Source organism: Salvelinus namaycush, chromosome 28, assembly GCF_016432855.1.
Source record: "Salvelinus namaycush isolate Seneca chromosome 28, SaNama_1.0, whole genome shotgun sequence".
NCBI lineage: Eukaryota > Metazoa > Chordata > Actinopteri > Salmoniformes > Salmonidae > Salvelinus > Salvelinus namaycush.
This window is the reverse complement of record NC_052334.1, coordinates 4,550,343-4,565,007: the sequence shown is the minus strand read 5'-3', so window position 1 is coordinate 4,565,007 and position 14,665 is coordinate 4,550,343. Positions and strand designations below refer to the sequence as shown.

The following is a 14,665-nucleotide window of genomic DNA, read 5'->3' as shown; positions in this document are numbered from 1 at the left end:
TAGCACCCCTTTCTGTTACTGAACGGGCTGGGTGGTTCTGTCTGTTTACTGACCGGGGCGGGTGGTTCTGTCTGTTACTGACCGGGCTGGGTGGTTCGTCTGTTACGACCGGGCTGGGTGGTTCTGTCTGTTACTGACCGGGCTGGGTGGTCGGGGTGGTTCTGTCTGTTACTGGACCGGGCTGGGTGTTCTGTCTGTTACTGACCGGGCTGGGTGGTTCTGTCTGTTACTGACCGGGCTGGGTGGGTTCTGTTGTTACTGACCGGGCTGGGTGGTTCTGTGTTACTGACCGGGCTGGGTGGTTCTGTCTGTTACTGACCGGGCTGGGTGGTTCTGTCTGTTACTGACCGGGCTGGGTGGTTCTGTCTGTTACTGACCGGGCTGGGTGGTTCTGTCTGTTACTGACCGGGCTGGGTGGTTCTGTCTGTTACTGACCGGGCTGGGTGGTTCTGTCTGTTACTGACCGGGCTGGTGTGTTTGTCTGTTACTGACGGGCTGGGTGGTTCTGTCTGTTACTGACCGGGCTGGGTGGTTCTGTGTTACTGACCGGGCTGGGTGGTTCTGTGTTACTGACCGGGCTGGTGTGGTTCTGTGTTACTAACCGGGCTGGGTGGTTCTGTGTTACTAACCGGGCTGGGTGGTTCTGTGTTACTAACCGGGCTGGTGTGGTTCTGTGTTACTAACCGGGCTGGTGTGGTTCTGTGTTACTAACCGGCTGGGTGGTTCTGTGTACTAACCGGGCTGGGTGGTTCTGTCTGTTACTGACCGGGCTGGGTGGTTCTGTCTGTTACTAACCGGGCTGGTGTGGTTCTGTGTTACTAACCGGGCTGGGTGGTTCTGTGTTACTAACCGGGCTGGGTGGTTCTGTGTTACTAACCGGGCTGGGTGGTTCTGTGTTACTAACCGGGCTGGGTGGTTCTGTGTTACTAACCGGGCTGTTGTGGATGCCGATCTCTGTCTGAGAACTGGAGAGAGAAAGGTCCTCGAAATATGGTCTGCAATACAAAAATAATGTCTTTAACACAAGTGCAAACATCATGAATGTAGAAAACAAATGTTTTAAATGCATTTGCTGTAACAGTTGGAGCTGATTGAAAAAGCACTATATAAATCTGAGTGATAGCAACTTAATACACGGACACAGGCATATACACAACATGAGCAACAGTATGTGGACACCTGCTCGTCGAACATCTCGTTCCAAAATCATGGGCATTAATATGGAGTTGGTTTCCCCCCTTTCCTGCTATAACAGCCTCCACTCTTCTGGGAAGGCTTTCCACTAGATGTTGGAACATTGCTGCGGGACTTGTTTCCATTCAGCCACACAGCATTAGTGAGGTTGGGCACTGATGTTGGGCGATTAGGCCTGGCTTGCAGTCGGCGTTCTAATTCATTCCAAAGGTGTTCGATGGGGTTGAGGTCAGGGCTCTGTGCAGGCCAGTCAAGTTCTTCCACACCGATCTCGACAAACCATTTCTGTATGGACCTCGCTTTGTGCACGAGGGCATTGTCATGCTGAAACAGGAATGGGCCTTCCCCAAAAATGTTGTCACAAAATCGTCTAGAATGTCATTGTATGATGTAGCATTAAGATTTCCCTTCACTGAAACTAAGGGGCCTAGCCCGTACCATGAAAAACAGCCCCAGACCATTATTCCTCCTCCACCAAACTTTACAGTTGGTACTATGCATTGGGGCAGGTAGCGTTCTCCTGGTATCCGCCAAACCCAGATTAATACGTCGGACTGCCAGATGGTGAAGCGTGATTCATCAACCCAGAGAGAGAGTGTCCACTGCTCCAGAGTCTAATGGCGGCGAGCTTTACACTACTCCAGCCGATGCTTGGTATTGCGCATGGTGATTTTAGGCTTGTGTGAGGCTGCTCTGCCATGGAAATCCATTACATGAAGCTCCTAATAAACAGTTATTGTGCTGACATTGCTTCCAGAGGCAGTTTGGTACTTGGTAGTGAGTGTTACAACCGAGGACAGATTTTTACGCGCTTCAGGATTTCGGCGGTCCCGTTCTGTGAGCTTGTGTGGCCTACCACTTCCCGGCTGAGCCGTTGTTGCTCCTGGACGTTTCCACTTTACAATAACAGCACTTACACTTGACCGGGGACAGCTCTAGCAGGGCAGAATTCTGACCAACTGCCTTGTTGGAAAGGTTGCATCTTATGACGGTGCCACGTTGAAAGTCACTGAGCTCTTCAGTACGGGCCATTCTACTGCCAATGTTTGTCTATGGAGATTGCATGGCGGTGTGTTCGATTTTATACACCTGTCAGCAACGGGTGTAGCTGAGATAGCCGAATCCACTAATTTTAAGGGGTGTCCACATACTTTTGTATATATAGTGTAAGTACAAACTGAAAACTAGTCCCACTCACTTGAGCTTGGGTTTCGGGGTGCTGAGGACACTGTCGTCATCGTCAAGTTCTGGTCCACTGTCACTGGGGTTCTCAAACTCCAGACTCTCGAGGTCCAGATCCTCCTCTACCTCTGGAGGGGGCTCAGCCGGGTCCTGCTCCGAGTCCAACACCTGGAACATTCAGAGAGACACACACACGCAGGCACACACGCACAGAGAGAGAGAGAGAGAGACAGGTGGGGAGGTAGAGAAGTAGAGGGAGAGTGGGAGGTGGAGAGGGGGAGAGTCAGAGAGAGAGTGAGAGGGTGAGAGAGGGCACACAAGAGAACAGATTTTTAACAGTTGTATGAAACCACTGAGAAAAGGAAATTAAAAAGTATCCGAGAAGTGTCGAGTAATATAGACAGATTTAACGTTAGTTACCTCGTCTGAAACTCTAAACCTCTTCAGCAGGGCCACAACTCTCTGTTTAAAGTTCTGCTGCTAAAACGCAACAGGACACAGAAACAACTACAAGTCAGCCCCATCACAACAACAACCTGTCAGTTACCAGGGGTGTATTCACTATTAACCACACCGAAGCAAACGGAATGAAACTATGCAACGCCGTTTGGGTCTTTGCGTGTAAAAAAAAGTCAAATAAGCTTGTTGACCAATCAGGACCTGAATATGACTGCACGTCACATAATAATTGAACGCGTTCGTTCATTTTTCACGTAGTTATTACACATTGATTACAATATCAATCGTATGTCACACCGATTCATCGATACGTATGCTATGATGCTGGTAAAGTTGCCTCTCGCACCTACAGTGCTGATCATAAAACAAGCTAGCTAGCTCATGGATACAAACAATATTCTTCCCCAAAAACATAGCAAAACGACATAATCTGTTTCAGTAGCTATAGTTAGTTAGCTAACTATATAGCTAGGTGTTATTATCTAAAATAACCCTAACTTATAAGACAGTTCTTATTTGATTAATGGTGGTCGGACCCATCTATGTGAAGCTAGCCACAATAAGGATTAGCCACAATAGTGGACTTTGCGGTTAGCCTTCAAAATAAAAGTGTCGTTGACGGTGACACAAATTAATACAAATAGTAGAATTATGCCATAATTGAATAGATTGTGCTAAACGAGGTCGGAATGTTGTTATATAAAATCAACAAAAGACAATTTGTTCATTTGACAAATCTGTTGAAATCCCACTGGATGTATTATACTTTAGAATTGCATTGAGGGGCATCCTTATTTCACTGTACATCCTTACCTATGGATTGTGAATCAATGACACGGGGTATCAGTCTACTCAGTGACACCCAGAGAACATTGGCGTCGTAGCTCTTATTATGGGACTCTGAAACAACTGTGAATTGAGCCACATGTATTGTCAACGTATGTGTATTGAACACTATTCCCGAGGAAAAACAATACTGCGTGGATGTTTTGGAGACTGATAACTCTGAGGAGGACGTTGGGGAAAAATATCTTGGGTATTGAGTAGACTGATACCATATTTAATTTATTCCCAATCATTAGGTAAAGCTGTGCACTGCAATATGAATGTCAATACACACAATAGGCTGACTGGGGAGGTGATTTCACACAGTCACAGTCCCGCGATAAGAGCTACAACGCTAGTATTTGAATAAACTCTTCACAGTTGTGTTCTGTGGGTGTCACCGAGTAGACTGATACTCCATTTCATTGCTCTACACTCCAACCTTGTTTAACATTATCTCGTCTAAATATGGCATGATTCCACCAATTGTAACCTTCTGCATCACTTTAAAAAAAGTTACTTTTATTTTTGAAGGCAACCCACAAATTCCACTATTGTGCCTAATCCTTATTGTGGCTAGCTTCACAACACATAACCCGGTCCGGTCGCGACTCACTAGCCAGATGAGGCTAGCTGGCTGCTTATAACGTTAGCTTTGGGTAACAGGGTTAATTAAGGTTCGGACACTTTTTTTTCAAATTTCGCCTAAAATGACAAACCCAAATCTAACTGCCTGTAGCTCAGGACCTGAAGCAAGGATATGCATATTATTGACACCATTTGAAAGGAAACACTTTGAAGTTTGTGGAAATATGAAATTAATGTAGGAGAATGTAACACATTATATCTGGTAAAAGATAATACAGAGAAAAAAACACGCGTTTTTTTTGTTCCATCATCTTTGAGAAAGGCCAATATATGACTTAGGAATCTAGGCGCAATTTAGATTTTGGCCACTAGATGACAGCAGTGTATGTGCAAAGTTTTAGACTAATCCAATGAACCATTGCATTTCTGTTCAAAATGTTGTATCAAGGCTGCCCAAATGTGCCTAAATTGGTTTATTAATACATTTTCAAGTTCATAATTGTGCACTCTCCTCAAACAATAGCATGGTATTCTTTCAATGTAATAGCTACTGTAAATTGGACAGTGCAATTAGATTAACAAGAATTTAAGCTTTCTGCCCATATCAGATATGTCTATGTCCTGGAAAATGTTCTTGTTACTTATGTAACCTATGTGAAATGGCTAGCTAGTTAGCGGTGGTGCGCGCTAATAGCCTTTCAGTCGGTGACGTCACTTGCTCTGCGACCTTGAAGTAGTGGTTCCCCTTGCTCTGCAAGGGCCGTGGCTTTTGTGGAGTGATGGGTAACGATGCTTCGTGGGTGACTGTTGTTGATGTGTGCAGAGGGTCCCTGGTTCGCGCCCGGGTCGGGGCGAGGGGGACGGATTAAAGTTATACTGTTACACTTACAACCTCATGCTAATCGCATTAGTGCACATTAGCTCAACCTTCTCGTGGAGGTTTTAAGTAGTTGGCTAGCTATTTATTTTCATGAACTGAAGTTCAATTTCAATAGACGAACAACAAGTGGCTACCTAGCTAATACTTACTCACAATGATTCCTAAATCATTGTTAAGAATAATGAAAATGACTGCAGTTTCTACTGATCGTTGTTTTCAGGCTGGTTGTATTGGTGCTAGCTAGGTTACCAAGCTAAAGCTAGCTACCCCAGAAGTTGTGGTCGAACAAAGCGGTATTGTAAACACATCGTTCGTGGCCCGGCGTTTGCTTGTTTGCAGACTTTTTCTGTACAGCTTTGACAGTGCTACTGATAGTAGTGGTGGCATTTGGCTTGCACGTGCAAATTCAGCACACACAACATTCTCTAATAGAATTGTGTTAATTGACGTGTCAAATTAAAAGATTATTTAACACGTCAAATAGTGTTATTTGACGTGTATCTTTTTTGACACGCAAAGACCCAAACGGCGTTCCATATTAAAACAGGGACGGGACCCTACATGAATTTGTCCAATAAGATATACAGTACAAAAACAATGCTAAATGTTTTGTTAACAGTGTACACTAATGAATACACCCCAGTAGATGGAGCCCTAGAGCTCGACTACAGTCAACAACCAACGTAAAGGAAGATGAACAAGTGCTGTCAATTCACCAGCATCTTAGACAGAGAAGCAACAACAACAAAACAAACAACAACAACAAAACAAACAACAACAACACTGCTGAGACATTGTGAATTACAGTAAATTTCACAGTAAAAACCTATATAAACTTTAGCTTGCTGGGCATAGCATGATGACCAAACACTCAAGGGTGTCCTTCCTCTCGTCTCTTACCCTGGTGATTGAAGCAGTTCTTACGATGGACCTCCTCTGCTTCTTAGGCTTCCTCACATCATACTCATCATCCTCCAGGTCCTGAAGAGACACTCACACAGACAGACACAGGCACGTTATCAACCAAATACAGTATAAATACACTCCAGGTGTGAATGTCTTCAGTGAGGAGGACAGTGTAGGGGACAGAGGAGTCCTTTCTGAATGTCTTCAGTGTAGGGGACAGAGGAGTCCTTTCTGACTGTCTTCAGTGTAGGGGACAGAGGAGTCCTTTCTGACTGTCTTCAGTGTAGGGGACAGAGGAGTCCTTTCTGACTGTCTTCAGTGAGGAGGACAGTGTAGGGGACAGAGGAGTCCTTTCTGACTGTCTTCAGTGAGGAGGACAGTGTAGGGGACAGAGGAGTCCTTTCTTAATGTCTTCAGTGTAGGGGACAGAGGAGTCCTTTCTGACTGTCTTCAGTGAGGAGGACAGTGTAGGGGACAGAGGAGTCCTTTCTGACTGTCTTCAGTGAGGAGGACAGTGTAGGGGACAGAGGAGTCCTTTCTGACTGTCTTCAGTGAGGAGGACAGAGGAGTCCTTTCTGACTGTCTTCAGTGTAGGGGACAGAGGAGTCCTTTCTGACTGTCTTCAGTGAGGAGGACAGTGTAGGGGACAGAGGAGTCCTTTCTGACTGTCTTCAGTGTAGGGGACAGAGGAGTCCTTTCTGACTGTCTTCAGTGAGGAGGACAGTGTAGGGGACAGAGGAGTCCTTTCTGACTGTCTTCAGTGTAGGGGACAGAGGAGTCCTTTCTGACTGTCTTCAGTGAGGAGGACAGTGTAGGGGACAGAGGAGTCCTTTCTGACTGTCTTCAGTGTAGGGGACAGAGGAGTCCTTTCTGACTTTCTTGAGTGAGGAGGACAGTGTAGGGGACAGAGGAGTCCTTTCTGACTTTCTTCAGTGAGGAGGACAGTGTAGGGGGCAGAGGAGTCCTTTCTGACTTTCTTGAGTGAGGAGGACAGTGTAGGGGACAGAGGAGTCCTTTCTGACTTTCTTCAGTGAGGAGGACAGTGTAGGGGGCAGAGGAGTCCTTTCTGACTTTCTTGAGTGAGGAGGACAGTGTAGGGGACAGAGGAGTCCTTTCTGACTGTCTTCAGTGAGGAGGACAGTGTAGGGGACAGAGGAGTCCTTAATGTCATCATAGAGGACTGAGTAGAAGACAGTATTATATTTGTACTGACCTGACCCTGAACAGCATCATCACTGGCCTCCTGCTCTGAAGAGAAACTCTCATACTCCTCCTCCGAGTAGTTATCTGGAGCACAACACACACACACACACACACACACACACACACACACACACACACACACACACACACACACACACACACACACACACACACACACACACACACACACACACACAAAATTAACCTACTGCTGCTGAGCTGAAGAAGACCACATCACAGGCTGCCAGGGCTGTCAAATCATTCATCATACATGCTTTCAGATTTCACAAGCAGTAGTGTGGTACATGAGGTTCAGTAGTGTGGTACATGAGGGTCAGTAGTGTGGTACATGAGGGTCAGTAGTGTGGTACATGAGGGTCAGTAGTGTGGTACATGAGGGTCAGTAGTGTGGTACATGAGGGTCAGTAGTGTGGTACATGAGGTTCAGTAGTGTGGTACATGAGGTTCAGTAGTGTGGTACATGAGGTTCAGTAGTGTGGTACATGAGGTTCAGTAGTGTGGTACATGAGGTTCAGTAGTGTGGTACATGAGGTTCAGTAGTGTGGTACATGAGGTTCAGTAGTGAGGTACATGAGGTTCAGTAGTGTGGTACATGAGGTTCAGTAGTGTGGTACATGAGGTTCAGTACTGATGTTCAGTAGTGTGGTACATGAGGTTCAGTAGTGTGGTACATGAGGGTCAGTAGTGTGGTACATGAGGGTCAGTAGTGCGGTACATGAGGGTCAGTAGTGTGGTACATGAGGGTCAGTAGTGTGGTACATGAGGTTCAGTAGTGTGGTACATGAGGTTCAGTACTGATGTTCAGTAGTGTGGTACATGAGGTTCAGTACTGATGTTCAGTAGTGTGGTCCATGAGGTTCAGTAGTGTGGTACATGAGGTTCAGTAGTGAGGTACATGAGGTTCAGTACTGATGTGCAGTAGTGTAGTACATGAGGTTCAGTACTGATGTTCAGTAGTGTGGTCCATGAGGTTCAGTAGTGTGGTACATGAGGTTCAGTAGTGTGGTACATGAGGTTCAGTACTGATGTTCAGTAGTGTGGTCCATGAGGTTCAGTAGTGTGGTACATGAGGTTCAGTAGTGTGGTACATGAGGTTCAGTAGTGAGGTACATGACGTTCAGTAGTGATGTTCAGTAGTGTAGTACATGAGGTTCAGTAGTGAGGTACATGAGGTTCAGTAGTGTGGTACATGAGGTTCAGTAGTGTGGTACATGAGGTTCAGTAGTGTGGTACATGAGGTTCAGTACTGTGGTCCATGAGGTTCAGTAGTGTGGTACATGAGGTTCAGTACATGAGGTTCAGTAGTGTGGTACATGAGGTTCAGTAGTGTGGTCCATGAGGTTCAGTAGTGTGGTCCATGAGGTTCAGTAGTGTGGTACATGAGGTTCAGTACTGAGGTTCAGTAGTGTGGTACATGAGGTTCAGTAGTGAGGTTCAGTACTGTGGTCCATGAGGTTCAGTACTGAGGTTCAGTAGTGTGGTACATGAGGTTCAGTAGTGAGGTTCAGTAGTGTGGTACATGAGGTTCAGTACTGAGGTTCAGTAGTGTGGTCCATGAGGTTCAGTAGTGTGGTACATGAGGTTCAGTAGTGAGGTTCAGTAGTGTGGTACATGAGGTTCAGTAGTGTGGTACATGAGGTTCAGTAGTGTGGTACATGAGGTTCAGTAGTGAGGTACATGAGGTTCAGTACTGTGGTACATGAGGTTCAGTAGTGTGGTACATGAGGTTCAGTAGTGTGGTACATGAGGTTCAGTAGTGAGGTTCAGTAGTGTGGTACATGAGGTTCAGTAGTGTGGTACATGAGGTTCAGTAGTGTGGTACATGAGGTTCAGTAGTGAGGTACATGAGGTTCAGTACTGTGGTACATGAGGTTCAGTAGTGTGGTACATGAGGTTCAGTAGTGTGGTACATGACGTTCAGTACTGATGTTCAGTAGTGTGGTACATGACGTTCAGTAGTGTGGTACATGATGTTCAGTAGTGTGGTACATGGTGTTCCGTACTGAGGTTCAGTAGTGTGGTACATGAGGTTCAGTAGTGAGGTTCAGTAGTGTGGTACATGAGGTTCAGTAGTGTGGTACATGACGTTCAGTACTGAGGTTCAGTAGTGTGGTACATGAGTTTCAGTAGTGCGGTACATGAGGTTCAGTACTGGTGGTTCAGTAGTGTGGTACATGAGGTTCAGTAGTGAGGTACAGTACCAGTCAAAAGTTGACACACCTACTCATTCAAGGGTTTTTATTTATTTTTACTATTTTCTACATTGTAGAATAATAGTGAAGACATCAAAACTATGAAATAACACATATGGAATCATGTAGTAACCAAAAAAGTGTTAAACAAATCAAAATATATTTTATATTTGAGGTTCTTCAAAGTAGCCACCCTTTGCCTTGATGACAGCTTTGCACACTCTTGGCATTCTCTCAACCAGCTTCATGAGGTAGTCACCTGGAATGGTGACACCTCAACAGGTGTGCCTTGTTAAGTTTATTTGCGGAATTTCTTTCCTTCTTAATGCGTTTCAGCCAATCAGTTGTGTTGTGACAAGGTAGGGGTGGTATACAGAAGATAGCCCTATTTGGTAAAAGACCAAGTCCATATTATGGCAAGAACAGCTCAAATAAACAAAGAGAAACGACAGTCCATCATTACTTTAAGACATGAAGGTCAGTCAATCCGGAAAATTTCAAGAACTTTGAACGTTACGTTCTGGAGTCCTACTGCCTTTACAGCCATGTCTCAGAGCTAACTTGGGCTGAGCCGTACCTGAGTTAACCCATACTATAAAGCAGAGCCTTGCTGTGTCACAGCGTACCTGAGTTAACCCGTACCTGAGTAGTAACCTACCTGAACATTTGATAATTGTTCCCCCCTGCAGAGCAGCCTCTTTGTGGTCTATGAGCTCACTGACTTCAACTTAGCCTCTGTTCTCCTCTACATGCCTGGCTGGCTGAAGGACGGCTGATTATGATGGGATGATGCTGTTAACCCAGACTGGTGTCCTAACAATTTAGGAGTCTACAGCCATGCCTCAGAGCTAATCTAAGTTGAACCGAGCCATCCTGTGCCGAAGCCTACCTGAGCATTTGATCTTGGTTCCCTCTTGCAGAGCGGCCTCCTCATAGTCTATGGGCTGACTGGACAGAGAGAAGATCCAGATATCAGCTACTTTACCCAGCATCTCCTTCTGGTTACTGCACAGAGACAGAACCTGGCCCCCCTCCGTAGGCTGCTGCATCACCTGGTGGGGGCAGAGAGACGGACGAGGGAGAGAGATGACAGAAGAAGAGAGAGAGACAGGGAGGGGGATGAGGGAAGGAGAAGGAGATGGAGGGAAGGAAGGAGAGAGAGGAAGGTGGGGGGAGGGAGGGAAGGAGAAGGAGAGAGAGGGAGGTGCGGGGGAGGGAAGGAGAAGGAGAGAGAGGGAGGGAGGTGCGGGGGAAGGAAGGAGAGAGAGGGAGGTGGGGGGAGGGAGGGAAGGAAGGAGAAGGAGAGAGAGGAAGGTGGGGGGAGGGAGGGAAGGAGAAGGAGGGAGGTGCAGGGAAGGAGAGAGAGGGATGTGCGGGGGAGGGAAGGAGAAGGAGAGAGGGAGGTGGGGGAGGGAAGGAGAAGGACAGAGGGGGAGGGAAGGAGAAGGAAAGAGGGAGGGAAGGAGAAGGAGAGAGGGAGGTGGGGGAAGGAAGGAGAAGGACAGAGGGGGAGGTGGGGGAGGGAAGGAGAAGGAAAGAGGGAGGGAAGGAGAAAGAGAGAGGGAGGTGCGGGAGAGGGAAGGACAAGGAGAGAGAGGAGTTGAGGGAAGGAGAGAGAGAGGGAGGGGGATGAGGGAAGGAGAAGGAGAGAGGGGAAGGGGGGAAGGAAGAAGGAGGAGAGAGAGAGGGAGGGGGAGGGCTAGATGAATACAGTGCTGAAAGAACCACAATTTTGATGAAAGTATCTTTCCAGTTATCAGATCTGTCTCTCTCCCTCTGTTATCAGATCACCTGTCTCTCTCTGCTGTTGCTATCCTCAAAGTCCCAAAAGTAACTATTCTATTTCTGTTAAATTCCAACAAACATGTTCCTGAGAATAACCCCTCCCTCTCTCTTCCTCCCTCCCTCTCTCTCCCTCTGTTATCAGATCACCTGTCTCTCTCTGCTGTTGCTATCCTCAAAGTCCCAAAAGTAACTATTCTATTTCTGTTAAATTCTAACAAACATGTTCCTGAGAATAATCTCTCACTCTCTCACTCTCTCACTCTCTCACTCTCTCACTCACTCTCTCACTCTCTCACTCTCTCACACTCTCACACTCTCTCACTCTCACACTCTCTCACTCTCTCTCTCTCTCTCTCTCTCTCTCTCTCTCTCTCTCTCTCTCTCTCTCTCTCTCTCGCTCTCTCTCTCTCTCTCTCTCTCTCTCTCTCTCTCTCTCTCTCTCTCTCTCTCTCTCTCTCTCTCTCTCTCTCTCACTCACTCACTCACTCACTCTCTTGTGGTCTCTCTCTATCTCTACCCCCCTCTCTGTCCGTCTATCCATCTCTCTCTATGTACAGACAGGGCCCGGAGAGGGATTCTTCCTCCTCTCAGCTCTATGTGTGCCTGTTATAAAACAGACAGAGTCTCTCAGGCCCCTGGGACCTGGGTTAAACAGAGACGGTCTATAACGTAACAGGCTTTGGGTTTAAGACAGAGCCACACATTGCCGGCGGCCATTTTACAGTGCTGCCTTCATGCAGCTGTGTGGCTTTCTGCTGTTCAGACAGATGGTTAAACGGAGCGTTTGGAGTTATCTACAGAGGGGACAGAACGGGGCCATCAGAGTCCGCTGAGGATGACAGGGGGATGAGGAGAGACGGGAGAAAGACTTCTGAGAATAATGAAGTGTCCCCCACGTTGAAATCGGGGCGGGAACTGTGGATATGTCTTTGTCCGTTAGTACATTAGTTACACGTGATATCTCAGACAGCACTGGCCCTATTTGGACGAAGCTTGGGTGAGTGATGCGTCTTGCCATAGAGATCCGCCACGATGAGCATGGCATCTATGGACAAATATCTCTCAACGCAATATTTTCCAGACTAGTTTCTAAAATAACACCGCCAATACAATTACGTGACCGTGGTCTGGAACATAAATGCATCTACCTTAAATCAGTCACGGATATTCGTATTGAAACTACATTTGGTCCACATGTTGCTAACACTGTCAAAACTCAACATATGCAAGAACATTCATATTGACCACACGGTGGCGCTATATCGGTCACATGTTTATATATCGCTTGATCTGTTTGACTAAGAGTGATGAAATTTGGCACACATGCTCAGGGATAAGAGATGTGATTTCTTAAGACACCACTGGCCCGATTTTGACGAAACTTGCTGTGTGAACATTGTGTTCCTGCCTCAGCCATGTCGATGGTTCCTACAGCCAGGGTCCTGTCTCATTGTGTTCCTACAGCCAGGGTCCTGTCTCATTGTGTTCCTACCTCAGCCATGCCGATGGTTCCTACAGCCAGGGTCCTGTCTCATTGTGTTCCTACCTCAGCCATATCATTGTGTTCCTACAGCCAGGGTCCTGTCTCATTGTGTTCCTACCTCAGCCATATCGATGGTTCCTACAGCCAGGGTCCTGTCTCATTGTGTTCCTACATCAGCCATATCATTGTGTTCCTACAGCCAGGGTCCTGTCTCATTGTGTTCCTACCTCAGCCATATCGATGGTTCCTACAGCCAGGGTCCTGTCTCATTGTGTTCCTACAGCCAGGGTCCTGTCTCATTGTGTTCCTACCTCAGCCATGTCGATGGTTCCTACAGCCAGGGTCCTGTCTCATTGTGTTCCTACCTCAGCCATATCGATGGTTCCTACAGCCAGGGTCTTATATCCCAGGATAGTCCTGTTCTTGTATCTCTTCCTCCTCTGCAGCAGGATCTGGAGCTTGTTACCCTCACTCTTCAGGAAGTGAGGGTACTGAGGATGGATGAAAGACAAGAAAATAGAGGAGAGAGAGGAATCAGTCACAGTGGTCTTAAGTGGAAAACATGGGACGCAGGAGAGTTAATGATTTCTCAATATGCCATTTTTCAGGCCTTCATCCCATTGTCTTCCAACAGGTGGCGTCACTGGTATGCGCCAATAGTTCCTCGACCAAGCGGAGACAGAGTTGTTGCGCAATCGGACTTATATACACAATATAAATGACCTTGTGTTATCTTTACCTGCAGTGAGAAGGTGAGAGCCAGGTCAGTCTCCACTGAGCCACTAGGGGGCAGCACTATCTCATGGGACCTCAGGATCCTCTTGGAACCCTAGGGAAGGGAATCACACATCACCAGACTGTTTTGTCAGTCAATACAGCCATTGATACCATAATGCAAAACATCTGCTAAACTCCAACAGTCAACCAGCAGGTAACAAGCTAATGTACAGGAAGTGAAGTCAACTAGCAGGTAACAAGCTAATGTACAGGAAGTGAAGTCAACTAGCAGGTAACAAGCTAATGTACAGGAAGTGAAGTCAACTAGCAGGTAACAAGCTAATGTACAGGAAGTGAAGTCAACTAGCAGGTAACAAGCTAATGTACAGGAAGTGAAGTCAACTAGCAGGTAACAAGCTAATGTACAGGAAGTGAAGTCAACTAGCAGGTAACAAGCTAATGTACAGGAAGTGAAGTCAACCAGCAGGTAACAAGCTAATGTACAGGAAGTGAAGTCAACTAGCAGGTAACAAGCTAATGTACAGGAAGTGAAGTCAACCAGCAGGTAACAAGCTAATGTACAGGAAGTGAAGTCAACCAGCAGGTAACAAGCTAATGTACAGGAAGTGAAGTCAACTAGCAGGTAACAAGCTAATGTACAGGAAGTGAAGTCAACTAGCAGGTAACAAGCTAATGTACAGGAAGTGAAGTCAACTAGCAGGTAACAAGCTAATGTACAGGAAGTGAAGTCAACTAGCAGGTAACAAGCTAATGTACAGGAAGTGAAGTCAACTAGCAGGTAACAAGCTAATGTACAGGAAGTGAAGTCAACTAGCAGGTAACAAGCTAATGTACAGGAAGTGAAGTCAACCAGCAGGTAACAAGCTAATGTACAGGAAGTGAAGTCAACTAGCAGGTAACAAGCTAATGTACAGGAAGTGAAGTCAACTAGCAGGTAACAAGCTAATGTACAGGAAGTGAAGTCAACTAGCAGGTAACAAGCTAATGTACAGGAAGTGAAACATAAGAACGCATCTGTCAGCTTGGATAACATTTATCTTAGAGGATGTGTGTGACATTTATGCAGTCTACCTGGATTGTGTGTGTGTGCGTGCGTGCGTGCTTGTGTGCGTGTGTGAGTGTGTGTGTGTGGTCTAACTCATGTAGTGTTGATTCACAGGTGTGTTCCTGCCGTACCTACAGCCAGGTGTGGTGTGAAAGGTCATAACT

General features: G+C 46.4%; 1 protein-coding gene across 1 annotated transcript in view; it reads right to left on the bottom strand.

Moving 5' to 3' along the window:
* LOC120022995 (phosphofurin acidic cluster sorting protein 2-like) overlaps nucleotides 1-14,665 on the bottom strand; it is a 148,008-nt gene that overhangs the window by 27,986 nt on the left and 105,357 nt on the right. The window contains exons 3-10 of the mRNA XM_038966947.1: nucleotides 13,458-13,547; nucleotides 13,084-13,209; nucleotides 10,340-10,502; nucleotides 7,248-7,321; nucleotides 6,029-6,109; nucleotides 2,797-2,856; nucleotides 2,393-2,544; nucleotides 824-995 (exon numbers count right to left, since the gene is read on the bottom strand). Of these exons, the coding sequence (XP_038822875.1) occupies nucleotides 824-995; nucleotides 2,393-2,544; nucleotides 2,797-2,856; nucleotides 6,029-6,109; nucleotides 7,248-7,321; nucleotides 10,340-10,502; nucleotides 13,084-13,209; nucleotides 13,458-13,547 (918 nt within the window). The remainder of the gene's footprint in view (nucleotides 1-823; nucleotides 996-2,392; nucleotides 2,545-2,796; nucleotides 2,857-6,028; nucleotides 6,110-7,247; nucleotides 7,322-10,339; nucleotides 10,503-13,083; nucleotides 13,210-13,457; nucleotides 13,548-14,665) is intronic.